Source organism: Emericellopsis cladophorae (assembly GCF_022114955.1).
Source record: "Emericellopsis cladophorae strain MUM 19.33 chromosome Unknown NODE_3_length_1261782_cov_116_963312, whole genome shotgun sequence".
Taxonomy (NCBI): Eukaryota; Fungi; Ascomycota; class Sordariomycetes; order Hypocreales; family Bionectriaceae; genus Emericellopsis; species Emericellopsis cladophorae.
In genome coordinates, this window is record NW_026250928.1 from 807,934 (window position 1) to 827,737 (window position 19,804).

A 19,804-nucleotide genomic window follows, 5' to 3' on the forward strand; every position below is an offset into this window, starting at 1 on the left:
GGGTAGTAGTAGACGGCGTGTAGATAAGTACAGGGTACGTGAAAAGTACGCCAGCCAAATTTTCACAACGCTCAGCATCTGCTTAGCACTGTATACATAGCAGCACGTTCAAGCACCTGCGGTCTACTCGTCAAATTCCTCATCATGTCTGCGCAAGGCTTCAATTCACAGTCACAGGCCTTCCTGGAATGGTTCAATTCCATTCCTGGCTCCACATTCTCAGACGCGATCGAGCTTGTCGACCTGCGCTCCGCGAATGCTGGACGAGGAATCAGTACGCTTGCCCCGAAAATGTCGTGACCTTTCCTTGCTGCTAACCGTGGATAGTTGCCACAAAGGACATTGAAGAAGACAGCGTTCTCTTCACAATACCCCGAACTCACATCCTCAGCAAGCAGACCTCGGCGCTTAGGTCAAAGCTGCCCCAAGTTTTTGATGCAGACCAGGCGCCTGCTGACCCAGAAAATGGTTTCGCGGTCAAGCAGGATCGATGGACGTCTTTGATCCTCGTCATGTTGTACGAGTATCTCCAGGGCGACGCATCGTCCTGGAAGCCATATTTCGATGTGCTCCCAGAGAGCTTCAACACGCCCATGTTCTGGTCTGACGCGGAGCTCGACGAGCTTCAGGGGAGCGCGACACGCCAAAGGATCGGGAAGGAGGAAGCAGAGGAAATGTTTAGGACAAGGATTATACCCATTGTCCGTCAAAACGCCTCTGTCTTCCCGCGACAAGAAGCTGTGAGTGATGATCAGCTCGTGGCGCTGGCCCACCGCATGGGGAGTTTGATCATGTCCTACGCATTCGACCTAGACAAGGACGACGACAGCGACGAGGAGGACGAGAATGAGGATGGCTGGCAAGTGGACCGCGACGATGAGCTCCTGATGGGCATGGTACCCATGGCCGACATGCTCAACGCAGACGCTGTTTTCAATGTGAGTCGTCAACGAATCATTCCGAGGGGAGACATCAAGTAATTGACTGTGCAGGCCGTCATCAACCACGCTGCCGACTCCTTGACTGCAACAGCCACAAGGCCTATCAAGGAAGGAGAGGAGATCCTTAACTTTTACGGTCCTTTGGCGAACTCGGAATTGCTGAGGAGATACGGCTACGTGACCGAGGCTCACATGCGCCACGACGTGGTCGAGATTTCTCCCGAGGTCATCGAGGCAGCCGTCAAAGCAGAACTGCAAGTCGACGATTCGGTTCTCGAGAAAGTGCGCGCAAAGCTTGAGGAGCGCGAGCTGGCCGACGAAGGCGCAGTCATTGAATGGGACACGGGCGCCGTGGAAGACGATGGAACATTGTTGGCACAGGATCTCTCGCGGGACTCGCTCGAGGAGCTCAATGCGTTGCTGGAGGCGTATCTAAAATATGTGGAAAAGTACAGTCAAGATCGCAAGAGGCCACGCGAGGACGCTGCCATCAGCATACTACGACGAATTGTGCACGGCTTTCAGGCGAAGTATACCACGTCGCTGGAAGAGGACCAGCGTCTCCTCGGCTCGCTGGGGGCCATGGATCGACGGAAGATGGCGGTCGTCGTGCGGATGGGGGAGAAGACGGTCTTGCAAAAGCTGCAGTCCGTGGTCATGGGCGCACAGTCTGATCAAGGGCCTGTTGAAGGGAGCAAGCGTGCCAGAACCTCGAACTGAGTCGGCTGGTGCGTCGACACCAGCCAATCGTCGACGGCGTCAATACAAGATCCTTGCGGCATATGCCAGTCCATTGCTCGTTGTAGGTGTGGGTGCGAAACAGGTATCTTGTATCACCCCAGAGTCCAGTCTGCAACACTCTCGCTACTACCAGCTTATCTTGTTGTTTGTGGTATAAGATGAAATGATGCCTCGACTCGCGAGTCCCTCCGGATTGCGACTCTGAGTATTTACTTTGAAAGCAAGAAACATACTATTCTTCAGTGTTCCTCGGGTGTTTTTTTTTCCAGCTACATCATTGACCTTCGTCTGCTTGGATGTTGGAAGCAACAATGTTCATCATCCTTGACCGGTCCAAGACACCAAGTACCGACACAGGCAATGCTGCCCAACGACGCCCACTCGACCGCACCGCCAATATCCTCCGTCTCTCGTCTCTTCTCCCAAGCAGGACTGCTCGGCGCCCACGTCGATCTCCGCGTCAATTGATCACGTGAATTGATGGATTGTACGCAGAAAAGCCCATGGCGATCTGGACCGGTCAGAGGAAGCGGCGTCGGCTGCGAGCGAGGCTCAGCTTTACAACGTCCATCCTCCTCCTCACCGACGGAGCAGCATCTGTGCCTTGGCCAACAAGATGTCGCCTGGTCGCCTTGTGGATATTGCTCAGTGTTCTGTGTCTGTCTACACGTAACCCCGCCAACTCATCCGCAAATCATCAACGTCGACCTTCTGTCAGGTCCTAGAAGGCATCCTGTGTAACACACCATGACGAGTCGCACAGTCAAGATGCAACTCACTCAAGTGTCCTGACGGGCTGTTGGGCACAGCGTCAGCGCGCTCGGGTCGACGTCGCTCACTGCTGATTTTGATTCCAACAGAGACGAGCGCGCGCGTGCGGGATACCATTCTGAGCGAGTCGTGGGGGTTCGAATGGCGGAGGACTGAGCAACGGTGCGGCCAGGTAGCGCGCTCAGGGGCTATTTCTTCCGTCTACATCGCAACAATGGGGGTCGTGGCTTGGTCAGTAAGGCATCCCTGGACCGAATGCTCATAGCCTTCCCGCCAGCGCATCATTCCCAAGTGCAGAAAGATGGTGTCTGGAGATCGAGTATGGCCCATCGCTTCCTCTTCCTCTGGCCTGGTGAGAAGCACACCATCCTCTGAAGTCACATCCCGGGACGTTCCGTTGGCGTCCCAAGCCGGGACGGTAATCCGGACGAGTAAGACGCGTCTCTGACACCACCGGCCAGTCGTTCGCTCCCTATTTCCAGACAGTGATGCGGTGGGCTTGACAGGCGGTGAGACAAGTGCAAAGAGCGCTCTCCATGGGACCTGGTCTGAGCGATGTCGAGATGCACACCAGAATCGACGATTGGGGGTCACTCGACGCCAAGGTCACATGAAGTCATGACAACTTGGCCGTGCTGCTCTGGAGACTGCTGTCTGCCAGGGTCGTGTCCTTGGGAACGCTCAACTAATCCAATGCCCTCTTCGTGGACCGGGTTCGGGCATCAAAGTGTTCTCACAAGCCACCGCGAGTATAAAAAGCTGTCCATGAGCGCTAGAAGAAGGGCAATGTCTGGATATAAGACAGTCAAAATAACCTTCTCGAGAACACCATGAGCTTCAAGCAAGACAAACGCAGTTCCGCAGTCCCAAACCCTGCTACAGAGGATGATTCCAGTGTAAACCTCCTGTTGATATTGCCAAAGATTTCACAAGGCTGACTCGGACCAGTCACGTTCCTCAGAACCCAGGAAGCAATCATCCCGCCGGGGGAAGAAGTCTGGCAAAGCGGCTAGTGCTTCTCTAACGAACAGCAGCTCGGCCGATCGAGGACTGACCTTCCTCTTTGTTATCACAGAGCTGGTCACCACTCACATATTCACCGACTCGTGGGCCCAGCCTGGGCCACCGGATACTTGCCATGCCTATCTTACAAAACAGGAACGACCGAGCGGGGTGATGCGTTACGATAACGGCATCGTCACGCCAGCAGCCGACCAATGCGTTTGGCGTCGAGATAAAAATTCCAGGGTCGGGAGCATCTACTACGCGGTCGACCACCAGCCCCGCGTTGCCGTCACGTATAGCCAAGGCGCCGTGTTCTCTTGCAACCCCCTGATGCCATTCGCCATGGTCAAGACAGATCCCTCCGTGCAGGAGACATACTACCACGGTGATCTTTCCGGCCAGACAGAGGACCATAAGTGGCAGCCCTTGCGCTTCTTCGCCCCACTGAGCGCCGATAGGACGCCTACGGGTGTCTCCCAGGCTGTGTTCTCCAGTAGCCTGACGGCGGCACACATTGGAGGCGTACCAAGGCCGTTTGCCGCCGGAAGGCATGCCAATTGGCTCGGTAGGCTTGTGCCGACTACGTATGACAGCCCCCTGAGCAGCGCGCCGAGATCGGCTGGCCTGGGTGGCGAGCTCACCATTCTGCTCGCCCTGATGACTTTCACCGCGCCTGTGGAGATGACCTGCACCTCACGAGCGCATACAGTATTCCTAGGGCATAATGCGCGGTGGAGATACGGTAAATGGCTGCATAACGACAAGCCAGGCGGTTGTGAGTCGTGGTCTTTCTTTGGTATTTTCCCTGTTCATAAAGGGGCTAGCTAACAGGACTGGCTTGGTAGGGACACGATCCGTTGAAGAACGCCCGAGAGGGGTGCTTGTGACAGTGTCTCTTGACCCGTGGAATCCACAGGGCTCGACGAGGGAGAAGCTGTCCAACTTTGAATTCTTTGACAGTCCGGCTATACGCGAGGATTAGCCATGCTGTGTGGAGGGGCATACAAGTACAGATAGTATATGGATTTTGTCTATACCACGGTCGTTACGGCGTCTAAGTACAATGCGAGATCTGCCGGGGGACATTCCCCCATTTCACTGAACGCCTTGAATCGCAAAGAATCGTCATGTCTCGGACAGGCGGGTGCCCTCTCTTTCAGCGTCATGGCGCAAGTACCGTCTCAACCTGAGAGGATACCTGATGGAAGCCTGCACATGAACGTGCATGTAAGATTTAGATTGGGGTCGTATATACAGGCTCATGCTTCAGGACACGTCCGGCAGACGCACTGCAATGTCGCCTGACTGTGTGATGTATCGAACCCAAGGCAAGGAGGGGTATTGCAGCTGTACAAGTTAGCACTGGCTCAGCCGCCGCGAGTGATGCACGTACCTTTGGCTCTGTGATCTTGAGGTACCGCACTTGGATACCACTGGTTGTGAAGTAGGGGATCTCGAACTTGATCTGGATAGGTCGCTTGCCCGCCTTGCCGCCCGCGCCACCCATGCTGCCACCGAAGCCACCCGTCATGCCTCCGCCCGTCTCATCATCGCCCCTAACGCTAGGCAGACCGAGTTCGGCACGCATCATAAACTCCTTGTTTCCGCCGAATTGCTTGATCTTCCACACAATGGCACTCTGTTCGGGCGCGTAGTGCACGGAGCCAATGTTGGTGCGGAAGCGGGGCGAGTCGGCGTCGTCCGGCACGGGGACGATAATCTCCACGTTGTTGGCGGTGGAGCGGCGCTTGAACTGCGACTTGGCCTTGAGCATATACTCGATGCGGGAGCCCGAGTGCGACTCGACGACGCACTCCACCCAGATCAGGGGCTTGACCTGTGTGTTGAGGCGGTAGGACATGAGCTCGAATTCGCCGTCAGGGGGGATGAAGGAGATTGTCCGGTCGTTTTCGAAGCGCGAAAGTCGCACGCACTGGTGGAATTTGACGTCCTCCATCTCAATGGCCTTCCCGCGTGTGGAGCGTCCCGTCGTCTCGAACATGACCTTGTCGTTCAGGCCCAGACGCAGCTCGGGCATACCGCTGAGGTAGCACTTCATCTTGATGGCCCCCAGAATCTCAGAGCGTAGCACGTTGCCATTGGCGCTGACAAGCAGGTTGAGCGACTCCACAACATCCAGGAAGACTTCGTTCTTCCGGTATCGGATACCCTCCGAACGCCACGAGACAGCGTTGGTGACTGCAATGGGCGGCCGCGCCTGAATCTCGAGCTTGTGTGATTCTTGTGTGATGTATTCTTGGAGGATTTTTGATTCGGTGGTTTGCGGGTAGCCAAAGTCCATCATCTCATCGAGCAGCTCGTATATAATGACAAAGTTGTCTCGGATGGACTCCTCCTCCAGAATTTTAAAGTACTCGGTGAAGACTTCGACAACCTTGTGTAGGAACAGGAGGATCTCGGCCGCATTGGTGTTTCGCTTCGTGAGTGCGAGGACGTAGAGGTTGTTATGGCGAATGTAGAGATACTTTGACGTTCAGCGGCCCATTGCGCAACGCCCAGCATTTGTTTGTAGAACTCACATTGATGCCCTCGTGCGAGAAGCAAGGAGGCACAGCAGAGGACTCTTCTTCCGCATCTGATAGCAGCACCGGAAACTTCTCCACGGCTGACATGGGGATGTCGCCTCTGTAATTACGGGCAAGGAGGGTCTACCAAGTCGTGTCAGTCTGGAAGGGTGTCCTGAAAGCTTCGATGAAGAAACCATACCTTGCCCTTCAGGTCGAGAAAGAAAAGTGCAGACGCCATTGCAGTGTTTGGGAGACTGAGCTACCGTCGCGGGGCAGGAGGTCGTGTGCGACAATGGGCGGTTTTGGCGCAACGGCCAGGAGTAGGTCGCTCGTGGTCTTCACTCTACATGCAAATCAGGTCGTATCGTGCGGGGGATCTCAGTTGAACAACATAGCCGTCAAGCTCATCGGTGTCGTGGGTGGGTGTGGGAGAGGTTGCTGGACAATTATCGTGACATCGCGGTTGCGTCCAGCTGTCAATGTTTGGACCAGTCTCACCGCAGGCTGCACTCCAACAAGGGGGTCACGCACGCTATTACACCCAAGATTCCACTGGCTTGCTTGGATGTTGGTCGGCACAACCCCGGGACCTTGCCGTCTTTCTCTAGTCCCGTAATGGCGTAGCGTTGCACCACGTGACATGTACCATATCACCAAAATTTGCAGACCTCACTCGCTCCCGCACTCCTTTTCCTCCCCCAACGCGCCCATTAGACAGTGCGGTCCATCTTTCAGCTTGCAACCGGTTGTGACATTCTGCCACTTCCAATCCGCAGCTCGTGGTTGAGACACGCGATTTCGAGGCGCGGAGAAGGAGGGAAATTTTCTATGGTTCCATAAGAGCTGCCCAAATTAGGACTTGCGTCCATCTCGTGACTTGGGCGGCGTCAGAGGAACCAGACATTTTGAAGTTGCCTAGTCAAGTGTACGGCGCCATGATTGTTTTATCAGGGTTCTTTGCACAACCAGTGTAGTCGCGTCCACCCAGTTGATTTTCGACGGCGTGATCCCTCTAACAGCAGCACCGCGCATGTGCCCATGAAGGTGCTATACCAGTCAGCACTGGACAGCAGACTTGTCGGCTGTCTCTATCCTGCGCGGAAAAGCTGTTGGTATTGGTTCTGTTAATGATTCTGGCCATGCAGGTGCCCAAATTCTCGTAACGAATGGACATAGTGTTGTTAGGCGTTCGTCTCAAAGTTGGCGATGACTCAAGTCGTCTTCAGTATCCCTATGCAGATGTCTTCACATATCAACAGCAACCTCGGACGTGCGGTCTCACTATGCGCCTCGCCAACATTCTCCAGCATGAACGTCGAAATAGAGAACATTCAAACATTGGTAGACAGCCAAGGGTGGTTGATTCCTGCGAATGCATTGTATCAGCATTGCAAGCTCAGATGGTCAATGAATATGTGTTAGCAACTCTAGGGTATGCGTTGTCAAAGGTCGTATGCGAACTGAAAATTTAGATATTTCTGTTAGCGCCTTCGCGACAGGTCCTACCACGCACTAACAAAGATTCTCTGAGGTAGACTCCAGACATGTGATTGCTGTGCCGGCTATCATGTGGGGGCCCCAACGGATCCTTGTCTGACACGTGCGAAGAGTGGCGCACTGGATACGGACACGAAGATGCATCGCCAACCTGTTCGGCAACCAGCTTCGCCAGAGACGAGTTGGCCGACGGCGTCGCCAGAAGGACGCGGGGTTAGCTGTGAGCTGCAGGGCGTGCTTGTCGGCGTGATGTTGCATGAACGAGGTGAGAAGGCAGTTCTTGGGTTCGGCGTGGCCTTGTCACATGCAATCGGCACTAGCGATTCGTAAAGTTGCCAATCAGCCTCATCGTACAGCAACATTTGGGACCGTCAAAATCTAGTAAAGATTTTGGACGTGACGATAGGCCGGAAAAGATCAAACGAGCGCTGCGCGGACCCTGCAGCAGCTGTGTACACTGCATCGCTAAACGCCCGCTTGGAGCATTGGATGGAAGTGACGGAACCTGAGCTTGAGAGGCGTCCTGCCAACATAATTGGCGCCCCCCCATCTTCCTGGATGAAAGGCAATGATATCTCACCCGGACCAGGCGCATCCTTTCTTTTCCCCGCCTGCTATGATCACATTCAGTTCCTGACTCGCGTGTTTGAATCGGTCGTCATTGGGTGCCCTGTGATAATCATCGCTTGGCCCAGCAGTGTAAGGAAGGGCTTATCGCCGATTGCGCCGCCCAGAATCACATGCTCGCGCAAAGAATCAGCCAGAGCCCACCAACTGGGCCATCTTGAGACTCCCAGGCACAGACTCCAGTCCCATGATCACTGCAAATCTCTGCCAGTATATTCGAGTCGCCACAACTCGCTCTTGAGAAACATACAACGCAGGCGACATGGCACCCTCAGCCGACCAGGGTGCCAATTCGCACGCTCAGGACGCCTCGTCGCACGCCCTCCACCCTCGCTCGCCTCAGCCGGCTCCACCTCCACCTGCTTACTCGCAAGCGACCACCCCGAACTCGAGCACGGCGCAACAAATTGAGGCGAGATCCATCCCCCCAATATCACTACAGAATGACAACCAGCGCCATGTGCTCCCGCCTCTAAGCCAACTCGCGGGTGTCCAATCCCTCCCGATACGCACCGAGACGACTGGGATGACCAACTATCCACCCCAATGGAGCACCCCGAGTGTACCAACCGCACAAGAAATGCCAGCACCTCCCGCACCAATCTACCGTTCCGATCCCAGGTCCCTCGCAGACGCGGACAACTATGGAAGCAACAGCGTGTCCAGCGTAGCATCCTCCGAGTACCGCGCGGACGCGAGGTCGGCTAGCGTTAACATTGACGATCCTGATGTTCGCATTGCGGCTGAAGCCCTTGGAGATCTTCGCGCAGGTATGTGAACACCTTGACTCCCACTGCGATCATTTGGCTGACGATTCCGTAGATTTTGTCTCTTCCCCATCCGATAGCAATGCAGGCCTTCCACTGAGCCCACCGTCACTAGCAACACAGCTGGGTCGATCGCAATCGCAGTCGCACGTGCGGCAAGGGGAGGTAGAGCCTCTTTTCTCGCTACTGACGACATCTCATCCGCTGTTGGCAACAACCATTGAAAATGCGAGCTCTGCGTACGGAGGCGCCAAGAATTTCTCGCCACGTTTCAAATCCAGCGCAGAGTATGTCGAAGGTTACTTGAGCCCAATCGCCAACACGGTGGGCTCTGTCGGCCGTGTGACTGGCGTAGAAGGTGGCGTGCGATGGTTTCTGGGTTCTGGAAGGAGACAGAACTCGGATGTCGAGGCTTCGTCTAGCTCTAAGAAGCGACGCAAAGTGAACCCAGCCGAGCCTGAGCCTCTGACCAAACGACGCCTCGAGGACCAGGACGTCGCCACTCTCACAGAGATTGGCAAGATTCAGGACGTGTACACAGGTGCACCTAGAGGCGATCGTCGACCCTCATTCGCAAGCACGACGGATACTTTGCCAGCCTACGACGGGATGCACGCCCCTGCCTACACGGAAACGACAGATCCTCGTGCCGGCGACGCAGACCGTGGCAGCACAGCCTGGCAGTCGCGCCTCATCATGTCGACGTCCGGGCTCAGTGTAGCTATGAGCGACGAGAGCCTGCGTAGCCTCAAATACTGCCTCAAGTGGCTACGGTGGGCCAATGGGCACATGGGTGGCGTCATTGGCTCGCTCAAAACGACACTTGAGCAGTACGACAAGCCGCACGACGAAGAGGAACCCCCCCTTCAGGACGTGGAGAAGCAAGAAGAGTCTGTGACCGTAGAGCCGTCCGGAGAGCAAGGGGAGCAGCAACCCTCTCGAGCCGAATTGGCCTACCGAATCAACACGCTCAAGGGAGACGTGCTCAAGACTTTGCACGATGCGATCAATATGGTTTCGCGTTACGCCGGAGGCGCCCTGCCCGAGAATGCGCGAGTACTGGTCCGCAGCCACCTGACGAGTCTGCCTCAGCGCTTCCGCTACGCCACCATGTCCGAGAACCAGTCTGAAGCCCAGGACAGTGATTCTGCTGTCCGCGAAGGCGCCCACAAGGTCTTGGTTCTTGCCAAGGAGGGACTCGACATGGTGTCTCAGGTCAGTGGCATCGTGGATGGGACCATCGTCAGCGCCGAAGAATGGTGCGAACGTATGGGAAGGAAAAAGCGTAACAGCAATAGCGGAGAGCCTTCGGGTGCCATTCTTCCCCAGGTTGAGAAGGACAGGGACGACGTCGAGATGAGCCAGTAATGGGTTAGGTTGCGGTGGCTGGAGCGATTGATACCACGTGTCTGCCCAGGCTGGCTTGGATTTTTCTTTCTTGGTTACTTTTAGTTATGGACGGGATGCAAAGAGATGGATTGGCGTTTTGGCGAATTGAGCTGCTGCCTTGTTGATTGTCCGGCTGTCTCCTGTTTAAGAGTGAACAGGAGCGGATCAGAGTAGTCTTGCAAGCGATTATAAGCCGAACAGAGAATGAATTGCTATGCTTCTACCATCTGAGGGGTCTGTATGCTGTTTACGGTGAGTGCTCGCTCCTGCGAGCCCGAGCCATCTTGACCAACGAGCTATCACCTTGCTCGCCCCCATTATTCAATGACAGCCTGGATCTGGGCGGTGTTCTTCTCCATGAACTGTACGTTGGAGCCATAGAAGGCGTCGAAGACTGGGTCGCTGCTCTTCTCACCGCCAGGCCACTGTGTGCGATTCTGGGCCTGGGCACAGAGAGTGGCGTTAATGGTGGCCGTGAAGCGCTGCTCAATAATCTCGGCTACATACGTGGAGGGCTGCGTGGCGTTATGACCCGGCATCCATGCTGAACGGCCTCGAAGGTCTGATCGATTATGTACATGTAGTCTTGATACCTCTGGCTGAGGAACTGGGATGCCCAACTGCGACCATCGTCTGGCTTGTTTGGAAAGTTTTACATATCTTAGATGTCAGGTCTGATTTAAATGTCTTATCCCCTTTGTCTTTTGGATATTGGAATAGTGAAGACTTACGCCATGGATAAGTGCACTGGGCGTCCGTTCCATAGCGATGCCATCAACAGCCGGGACGAGCTTCTCAACATACATCTTGTCGCGAAAGATCTCGCCGCCCACGCCTTCACTGGCATACTGATCCGCTGCATAAAGCTATGTGCGTACAGCTGGGACTTAAGCCCTCTCGTCACATTGGCTGGTCAGGCAGGCGTCGGCCGTGGCTGCCACGAGGGCCTCCCAGGCGGGGAAGTACCAATGCGTCAGGGCGCTTGCCCTTCATAAAGAAGACATGACCGTATTGGCGCACAACAATGAAGTCCTCGTAAGAGGGAACATGTATAAATACAAGCAAAACTCCACCTCTGCCCTAGCTTGCCATCACGCTGTGCCCATCCCTCCCTTCATCCCTCATCCCTCTCCTCCCCCGACACCATTGCAGCGAGCAGCAAGAGATATTCGCCATGGTACCAACGGGACCCGTGACCATCATAAAAATTGTAGACGGAGATGTCCGTCATTGTCGAGGAGACACTCAAGGTGGCGACCCCAAAGCTCGACTACTCCGGTGCCCACGAGAAGACGGACCATCGCCGCGCAAGCCCGACTGGTACATTATGTCCGCCTTGTGGCCCATTTACTGGCTCAAATATCTGGTCTATGGCGCACATTTTGACCAGTGGTTCCTGCTACTGCCACAGATGGCTGGCCCTTGCCCCTGGCGGGCCCCTGACGACCAGTTAATTGACGCCCGAGAAGCGCGCCCTCGCCCACGAGCGCACGCAGCGTGACACAATGGGCCACGGGGGTCAGGATATGTCAGGGGGTGGTGTCCTCAACGCCGCCAAGGATCCCAAGGAGTGGCTCTGTGTGTTCATGCAGCACTACCATCTTGGGGCCAACGGGTTCACAAACTGCTTCCCGACGGCGGTGAGAGCGCTGGGCTTCAAACAGACGATCACTTTGCGATGAAGTGCTCGCCCTGCCTGATTGCCGGTGTTGTCTGTATCGCGTGCTCCTGGTCATCAGCCTAGTTCAACGAGAGGATGTGGTGTGCGGTCAAATTGTCTCCGATACATTATGAGCTTTTGGCTGACAAGATCTCACTGCAGGCACATCATCATCGCCAAGGGGTTTGCCATTTTCGGCTTCATCCTCAGTGACGCGACCCTCAATATGGGTGCCTGATATTGTAAGCAGCAAGAGCCTGGCGTCTGAGAACGAAGCGAGACTGCTGTGCGCCTACGGACCGCCACCCCTCAATCATACGACGAAGACATGAGCGAGTCGAGACTGTAAAAGGCCTCGAGCTCGGGGGAGGTGGCGGCCCCGTCGGGCTTCTCGTCCATGTTGCCGCCAAAGTTGACGAGAAACTGCAGCATCCAGCGATCGAGGACGAAGCTGGAGGACATGTTGTTCTGGCATGTGGCGTGAAAGGCGCGGAGGCGGCCCATGATGCGGTCGAGGGCGGGCCAGTAGGGGCGGAGCAAGAGTAAAATCTCAAAGTTCTTCTCGAGGCGGCGGCGGGCGTCGGCGATCTGGGTCTCGTCGTCGGAGAAGAGCAGGGTGTGTATCTGGACCGTGGAGGCGATGACGAGGACGTGGGCGACCATGTGGTAGCGGACGTCGCTGCCGGGGGTGAAGACGGCGCGGTAGATCATGTCGCAGAGCTGGGCCGAGTGGTATTTACAGCGGTCCGAGTAAACACGGGCGGGGGAGCCGGCGGGGACGCCGTTGCCGACGTGGAGGAACTGGTAGTAGAGCAGCTGGCCAAAGTGGTAGTAGCCGAGGTAGACGGCGGCGTAGGGTCGTCCGAGGCCTTGGAGGTTGAACCAGCGAAAATTGTCGGCGTTGTCGCGGAGGTCCCGAGGCAGGTTGGAGAGCCAGGACTCCATCTGGTGGACGAGCAGCTGGACGCCGTTCTCAAGCTCGACGGGGGAGGGGGGCGAGGAGACGCAGGCCTGGTTGAAGTCGTTGACGGCGAGGAGGATACGGTTGAGGAGGATCATCTGGCTGATGAGCGGGGAGCGGCGCTCGAGGAGAGGCGCGGGCGTGGTCACGGCTCGCTGGAGGTGGAGGAAGGGGAGGTCGTCCGAGGGCAAGGGGGCACCGTCGCCGTCCACGGGCTGCAACCGTGGCAGCTTGACGGCCGTGGACGACCAGACGTCGCTCATGCAGAGCGACCACCAGACTGTGGGCAAGGTTAGCTGAGGTTTCAGCACTCGAAGAGAACGGTCTGTTCTGGCAGGGACCAGTCAGGCCTACTACTCACCTCGTATTTCTATCTCTCTGTCTAGGGTGCTCGCAGCTGGGCGGTGCGGCATGCCCAGCATCCGCGCCATGCGACAGGCAACGGTGTAGAATATGTTTTCAGCCTCTGTGTCGCCATCGCCCGTCGCGCCCGCGCCCACGAGGATGGCGAGGCGCACCGTGTCGAGGTGAATGTGCCGGATATTGAGTCGCTTCTCGGCCTCGAGCATGAACTTGCGGCCTCTGTCCCGAGGCTCCGTGCCCCCAAGGGCCGGGTTTGTGCAGAAACGGGCTGCGAGCCCGAGGATGCCAAAGAGCAGCCCTTCCGGGACGTGGCCTTGGGTGACATCTTGGATAAAGGTGGGACGGTGGAAGAGACAGTGGAACTGATCGTGGATGTAGTCAAAGTACAAGTGGACGATCTCGAGGATGAGCTCGATCCCAGGGAGCGGCGTCCCGAGCTGGATAGAAGAGGGCGACGGTGCGCCCGAGGACGGGTGACCATTTGTTGGACTCTGGGATGGCTGCTGGCTCTGCTGGAGGGCGCGCTGTTCATACCAGCCGCCCCGAGGCAGCTCCTGGACACATTCCGTGTTGTGTGTGATGCAGTGTTCGCAGCGTTCTTGGCCGGGCTCGATGACACACTTGCGACGTCGGGCTCTGTGAGACTGGGTCAGTCCAGCGGACCAAGAGAATGGATCGGTCTGGATCGGGACTGGGGACTGGGGACTGGGGGCTGGGGAGGACAGTAGGGGTGAGGCTGGGCATAATGAAGAGGAGGAGGAAAAGAGGAAAACAAACGCGGAGTTTTCCTGATGAGCGAGCCAACAGCCGACTGTCACTAGACCCTTGTCCAATGATGGTGGTGAATGAAGGAAGGGGATGCAAGCAAGAGACGTACCGACAGGTGGCACAGGCTTTCGGTCGCCTCATGCCGAACAACAGAAGCAGCAGTAGCAGCAGCTAGCCGGCTGCATGTGGACGTAGATCCGAGACGTTGGGAGCGAAGTGACTGGTGAGGTGAGGTGGATGACTCTACGAACGGCTGCCATGTGGTGGTGATGGTGCTCGCGCAGATCCGCGGGGGTCGTGCGAGTCGGGACAGTCAACGCTGCCACTAGTGAATGAATCGCTAGTTATGCTCGTGATACGGAGAGGCCCTGCAGGACGAATGTGGCCGTCTGCTGGCCGCTGGATCACTGGGTATGAGACAATCTGACGCTTCGGCTCGTGAAGAGGAGACGGAGGAGAAGTCGAGGAAGGACCCGGCTGTCGTGGCCGAGTCGGGCCTAGCGCGTGGAAAAGCGTCGGAAAGCTCTGCCGTGGCCTCAAAAGTTCAGCGAGCGGGGATTACGAGATGGAGATGGGCCTCAATGGGGCAGATAGGTATTAGAGTCTGGAGGAAGACGGAGGCTTCGAGGTCGTGGCTTTTAGACTAAGAAGAGTAGAGCAGGGCAACTGGGTGACATGGAGGTGAGGACTGGACACTGGACAGGGAGACGTTCGTGATGACAGGGCCCTGGAGGACACTGGGCCGCGGCTGAGCCCTGCCCTGGCCAAGTTGGAGAAGCCCACGGAGCATTTTGATTGGCCACACAATCTCAATGCACTGGAATCCGCCTAGGGCCCAACGCACGATGCTGCCATCCCCGACCCCAGTGTCTCCATGTCCATGCCCCCCCCCCATGGGGGGCTTCTTTCCTGCCCTGAGCCCTTCTACAGCACGCTTGCAGGCTGCCGGGCACACCACTTCGGCGCACGACAGGGGGTGCCGCAGCCTGTAAGTGCACTGGCCGAGTCGGAGTGCCCCCAACTAACGCGGATGAGGTTAGCGACGGAAAACCTACACGATTTCTTCTCCCTCACCACCACCTGACCGGCCAGACCCGCCTCCACGGACGACTTGTTGTACGTTCAATTCCACATGGCATGGGTCCTGGCATGGGGTTGCTCTCTCTCTCAGTCTTGGCTTCCTAATCCTAACCTGCCTCGATCTGTCGTGGAATCTGGGGACCCGACCTCGAAACCGACATCCACATCTCAAGTATAAAGGCCCTCGCCTGCCTCGTCGGTTCCAAAGGCCTAACTGCCCCCTTCAGATCAACAAGTCTTCCACTTGTCCTCCTGCTCCTTTTACTCTCTACTCTCACCCAGCCAACCGCCGTCATGGCTGCCGAAAAGGAGCTCCAGAGCAGTGCTGCCGCCCCAGTCGACAACAACAACAACAACATGGCCTCTCTCGCCAACGACGGCCTCGCTGCCCAGCAGGCCATTGTCAACGAGCGTGGCATGAGCCTCAGGGACACGCTGCGCCTCTGGCCCAAGGCCATCCTCTTCTCCTTCTTCCTGTCGCTCTGCATCATCATGGAGGGGTATGTACATGTTCTTGTCTCCCCTTTCCCCAAAAGCCCGCCAGAAGTGACCAGAAGTGACCTGACCCCCCCAGCTACGACACCAACCTCATGTCCAACTTCTATGCCTACCCGGCCTTCAAGAACCACTACGGCAACCAGGTCGACCCCGACGGCGGCATGCTCGTCAGCGCCACCTGGCAGACGGCCATTACCAACTCGACGCAGGCTGGCTCCATCATCGGTCTCATCATCAACGGCATCGTCACCGAGTGGATCGGCTTCAAAAAGTCCATGATCTTCTTCATGGTCTTCCTCATTGGCGCCGTCTTCATCCCCTTCTTCTCCACGGGCCTCCCCATGTTCGTCGCCGCCGGCATCATCCAGGGTATCCCCTGGGGCGTCTTCCAGACCCTTGCCGTCACCTACGCCGCCGACATCTGCCCCGTCCACCTGCGCACCTACATGACCTCGTGGATCAACATGTGCTGGGTCATTGGCATCCTCCTTTCGAGCGGCATACTGCGCGGCCTCATGAGCATCGAGGGCCAATGGGGCTACCGCATCCCCTTTGCCCTTCAGTGGATTTGGCCCCTGCCCATCATCGGCGTCACCCTCCTGGCCCCCGAATCGCCCTGGTGGCTCGTCCGCAAAGGCCGGCTCGACGAGGCCCGCGCCGCCGTCCTCCAGATTGTCAACCTCGACGCCGGCATCCCCTTTGACGTCGACGCCCACATGGAGATGATGCAGGCCACCAACCAGCTCGAGATTGAGATCAGTACCGGCACCCACTACTGGGACTGCTTCCGCGGCTCCGACCTGCGCCGCACCGAAATCTCCTCCATCACCTGGGTCGTCCAGGCCCTCTGCGGCGTCCCCTTCATGTCCTACGCCACCCAGTTCCTCGTCCAGGCCGGTCTCGACTCCCAAGACGCCTACTCCCTCAACGTCGGCAAGGACGGCCTCCAGCTCTTCGGCTGCATCTGCGCCTGGTACATCATGACCCACGTCGGCCGCCGCACCATGTACCTCTACGGCCTCGTCGTCATGTTTGTCATACTCGTTGTCGTCGGCTGCATCGGCATCCCCGTCGAGAACGAGGCCCGCTCCTGGGCCATTGGCTCCCTCCTCATTGTCATGCTCTTCTTCTTCCAGCTCAGCCTTGGCCCGGCCTGCTACTCCCTCGTCGCCGAGATGCCCTCGACCCGGCTCCGCACAAAGACCGTCGCCCTCGCCCGCGCCGCCTACAACATTGCCGGCCTCGCCACCGGCTTCCTCATGCCCCAGATGATCGGCCGCAACGCCTGGAACTGGGGCGCCAAGACCGCCTTCTTCTGGGCCGGCATCACCCTCCTCTGCGGCATCTGGGTGTTCTTCCGCCTCCCCGAGCCCAAGGGCCTGACCTACGCCGAGCTCGACCTGCTCTTTGAGCACCGTGTCAGCGCCAGGAAGTTTGGACCAGAGGCAGCCAGCCAGTTTGCCGTCGAGCTGAACATGGCTGGTGAGAAGACGGACGGCGCAGGTGCCCACCATGCCGAGCAGGTCTAATTTTTGTGGGGGAGGGCTATGAATTAGTCCAAGTGTATAATTTGTTTCTCAGATGTGATTTTTTCTCCTTGCTCCTCGTCCTTTGCCCCTTTTACGCCTTTTGTGTGACTGTCTGTACCGAGGTGTCCATATGCAGGGTAAGCAGTAAGCACTGGGCTGCAGGGTAAACGCAAAGGAAGGGCCGACGGCCTTCGGGAGCTCAAACTTGGCCTAGATCTACGAGTACTTGGTAGCGCTCAAGACATCCAAGTTTGAATCATCTGAGCCGTGGTTTGCCAATTGCATTTGCGTCACTTCCTTTCACGGATATCGGCAGTGCCATCTCGGTATAAGCCGCGGGCGGCTAATTCTGGCTAGACGCCTCAAGATGTCCGAGCCCATGACAGGTTTGAGGAGAATCCTGTCCGCGTTGTGGAAGAAAGACTAAAATCCCGACTGATTCATGTCCCTCGACAGATTTGACTTGCAAAAAAAAAAGCCTTCTCGAGTGTATGACGTTGAGGCGGTCCCCGACCCCGATGGTCACGAATCGATCGTTCGAGCAGCGCGACCCACCGCGGCCGCGGCCTGCTCGGGAGCGTCTTTCCGCCCTCCCACGTCGATGATGCGGATCGTACGAAGCGAGCGGCCGGCTCCATCCCATCAGGTCCATTTGTCCTGCGGAATACGCTATGGTAACTGTCGTGGCGAGCACGCTGGCCCGTCCTTTTGCTGTCTCGGACCCTGGGCTCGTGGACATTTTGCTCCGAGGCCTGGATACGTCAGTGACACCTCACTCGAAAACGCCTTTTTTCGAGTCCATTTCATCATTGGGAGCCTACGTACTAATTACTTCGGAGAAGAAACCTGGACGATGAACAAGCAAGACGTCACTGCAAAGCTCCGTGCCGTGCCGTATTTATACCCGTCTTGGGCCGTTCTGCCTCGAAAGTAGAAACACCTTGATAGACTGTACAATCATCATCACCATACCTTGTTGAACCCTCCATTACCGGTCGAATTGCATCACATTACAGGTCCAGCACTCTCACGCTATCCAAGATGGGCTACCCCGATACTTTCCACGGCTTTGCCGTCGACGGCCCCAAGACCTGGAACCAGTTCAAGAAGACCGAGCTCAAGCCCAAGCCCTTTGAGTCCCACGACATTGACGTGCAGATCGACGCCTGCGGCGTGTGCGGCTCCGATGTCCACTCCGTCACCGGCGGCTGGGGCGACTTCAAGGGTCCCCTCTGCGTCGGCCACGAGGTCGTGGGTCGCGCCGTCCGCGTGGGTGACCATGTAAAGGGCATCTCGGTGGGCGACCGCGTCGGCGTTGGCGCCCAGGTTCAGTCGTGCCTCGAGTGCGACATGTGCAAGTCCAAGAACGAGAACTACTGCCCCAAGATGGTGGACACGTACAACGCGCAGTACGCAGATGGCAGCTGGGCGCACGGCGGCTTCGCCAGCCATATCCGCGCCCACGAGTACTTCACCTTCCGCATCCCCGATAAGCTTGAGTCAAAGGTGGCCGCCCCGCTACTCTGCGCCGGAATCACCACCTACTCCCCGCTCGTCCGCGCCGGCGTGGGACCTGGCAAGCGCGTCGGTGTCCTCGGCATCGGCGGCCTGGGCCATCTGGGCATTCAGTTCGCCAACGCGCTCGGCGCCGAGACGTACGCCCTCACCACGTCCGAGGACAAGGTGGCGGACGTGAAGAAGATGGGCGCCAAGGACGGCATCGTCACCACCAAGGACGGCTGGGCCGACCAGTGGACCAACAAGTTCGACTTTGTCCTCTGCTGCTCCGACATGACGCACAGGTACGACCTGGCCACGCTCCTCACCCTGCTCAAACCCATGGGTGACTTCCACATGGTCGGCCTGCCGGACAATGCGCTGCCTCAACTCACTGCCGGGACGTTTGCGGGCAACGCCCCCAAGCTGACAGGTTCGCATATTGGTAACCATCAGGAGATGGACGCCATGCTGGCCCTGTGCGCTGAGAAGGGCCTTGGTCCCTGGGTCGAGACGCTGAGCGTTGGCGAGGCTGGCTGCAAGGAGGCAATAGAGCGTGTGCGCGAGAACAAGGTGCGCTACAGGTTTACGCTCGTCGACTTTGAAAAGGCCTTCAAGGACGAGAGGAAAGATTAGACTTGAGGGTCTTTGATTTCTTACGTATAATAGTAGTAATGCATGATTCTGTTGATACCACCTTTCAGAAGCGGCTCCAACATGGCACGTATCAGCTCCTCTCAAACAATCGCATGCAGAGGTAATGTTAGACTCCAGAAATAGTCTTAGCTGAAGAAAATTAAACCGTCTTCGATACGTAACGATCTCTCCTTCCCTGCGCGCCCTCCCCGAAGCTCCTTCCTTCCCTGTCATGCTCCGCGACTCCGGAGCGCGGCCCCGCTCTCCGCCCCGATGCTCCGGGGGCACGGATCGCAGACCGCCCGTGTCATTGGTCGCCTTAGCGGGTATTTTCCCTTTGGGGTGAGCGAGGCCTACAAGAGTGGGGGGAGACCCCTGCTCCGGCCGTCTGACGTCAATGCCCAATCACTCCAGCCGCAGGGAGAACGACAGCGAAAGCTCGGGAATCGAGAGGGGTGAAGAATGAAAATATTATGACGGGTACGATTCGACGTGGGTAGCTCTCGGGTAGCTCTTATAAAGCTTTGGCTCCTCTCCATCCGGACA

The 19,804-nt window shown here is 57.2% G+C and overlaps 9 protein-coding genes across 9 annotated transcripts; 6 read left to right on the forward strand and 3 right to left on the reverse strand.

Moving 5' to 3' along the window:
• Positions 1–144: 144 nt before the first annotated feature.
• J7T54_008040 (ribosomal n-lysine methyltransferase 4) lies at positions 145–1,661 on the forward strand (the record flags this gene model as incomplete). Its single annotated transcript, XM_051502630.1, has 3 exons — positions 145–274; positions 328–938; positions 993–1,661. 3 exons carry the CDS (start codon positions 145–147, stop codon positions 1,659–1,661), a joined length of 1,410 nt encoding a protein of 469 aa, XP_051365802.1.
• Positions 1,662–3,800: 2,139 nt separating this feature from the next.
• J7T54_008041 (uncharacterized protein) lies at positions 3,801–4,440 on the forward strand (the record flags this gene model as incomplete). Its single annotated transcript, XM_051502631.1, has 2 exons — positions 3,801–4,233; positions 4,304–4,440. The coding sequence occupies 2 exons, from the start codon at positions 3,801–3,803 to the stop codon at positions 4,438–4,440; spliced, it is 570 nt and encodes a 189-aa protein (XP_051365803.1).
• A 284-nt stretch (positions 4,441–4,724) lies between these two features.
• J7T54_008042 (adaptor complexes medium subunit family protein) lies at positions 4,725–6,224 on the reverse strand (the record flags this gene model as incomplete). Its single annotated transcript, XM_051502632.1, has 4 exons — positions 4,725–4,805; positions 4,852–5,943; positions 5,999–6,127; positions 6,186–6,224. 4 exons carry the CDS (start codon positions 6,222–6,224, stop codon positions 4,725–4,727), a joined length of 1,341 nt encoding a protein of 446 aa, XP_051365804.1.
• Positions 6,225–8,372: 2,148 nt separating this feature from the next.
• J7T54_008043 (Clock-controlled protein-like protein) lies at positions 8,373–10,245 on the forward strand (the record flags this gene model as incomplete). The annotated part of the gene is made up of 2 exons (XM_051502633.1): positions 8,373–8,880; positions 8,933–10,245. The coding sequence occupies 2 exons, from the start codon at positions 8,373–8,375 to the stop codon at positions 10,243–10,245; spliced, it is 1,821 nt and encodes a 606-aa protein (XP_051365805.1).
• A 338-nt stretch (positions 10,246–10,583) lies between these two features.
• On the reverse strand, positions 10,584–11,072 carry J7T54_008044 (fusarubin cluster-esterase; the record flags this gene model as incomplete). Its single annotated transcript, XM_051502634.1, has 2 exons — positions 10,584–10,781; positions 10,998–11,072. 2 exons carry the CDS (start codon positions 11,070–11,072, stop codon positions 10,584–10,586), a joined length of 273 nt encoding a protein of 90 aa, XP_051365806.1.
• Positions 11,073–11,486: 414 nt separating this feature from the next.
• Positions 11,487–12,164, forward strand: J7T54_008045 (uncharacterized protein; the record flags this gene model as incomplete). The annotated part of the gene is made up of 4 exons (XM_051502635.1): positions 11,487–11,586; positions 11,800–11,906; positions 12,011–12,027; positions 12,089–12,164. 4 exons carry the CDS (start codon positions 11,487–11,489, stop codon positions 12,162–12,164), a joined length of 300 nt encoding a protein of 99 aa, XP_051365807.1.
• Positions 12,165–12,235: 71 nt separating this feature from the next.
• J7T54_008046 (putative transcriptional regulatory protein -like protein) lies at positions 12,236–14,159 on the reverse strand (the record flags this gene model as incomplete). The annotated part of the gene is made up of 3 exons (XM_051502636.1): positions 12,236–13,167; positions 13,249–13,886; positions 14,128–14,159. 3 exons carry the CDS (start codon positions 14,157–14,159, stop codon positions 12,236–12,238), a joined length of 1,602 nt encoding a protein of 533 aa, XP_051365808.1.
• A 1,233-nt stretch (positions 14,160–15,392) lies between these two features.
• J7T54_008047 (General alpha-glucoside permease-like protein) lies at positions 15,393–17,125 on the forward strand (the record flags this gene model as incomplete). Its single annotated transcript, XM_051502638.1, has 2 exons — positions 15,393–15,598; positions 15,673–17,125. 2 exons carry the CDS (start codon positions 15,393–15,395, stop codon positions 17,123–17,125), a joined length of 1,659 nt encoding a protein of 552 aa, XP_051365809.1.
• A 1,041-nt stretch (positions 17,126–18,166) lies between these two features.
• J7T54_008048 (NADP-dependent alcohol dehydrogenase-like protein) lies at positions 18,167–19,258 on the forward strand (the record flags this gene model as incomplete). Its single annotated transcript, XM_051502639.1, has 1 exon — positions 18,167–19,258. One exon carries the CDS (start codon positions 18,167–18,169, stop codon positions 19,256–19,258), a length of 1,092 nt encoding a protein of 363 aa, XP_051365810.1.
• Between the last annotated feature and the right edge of the window lie 546 nt (positions 19,259–19,804).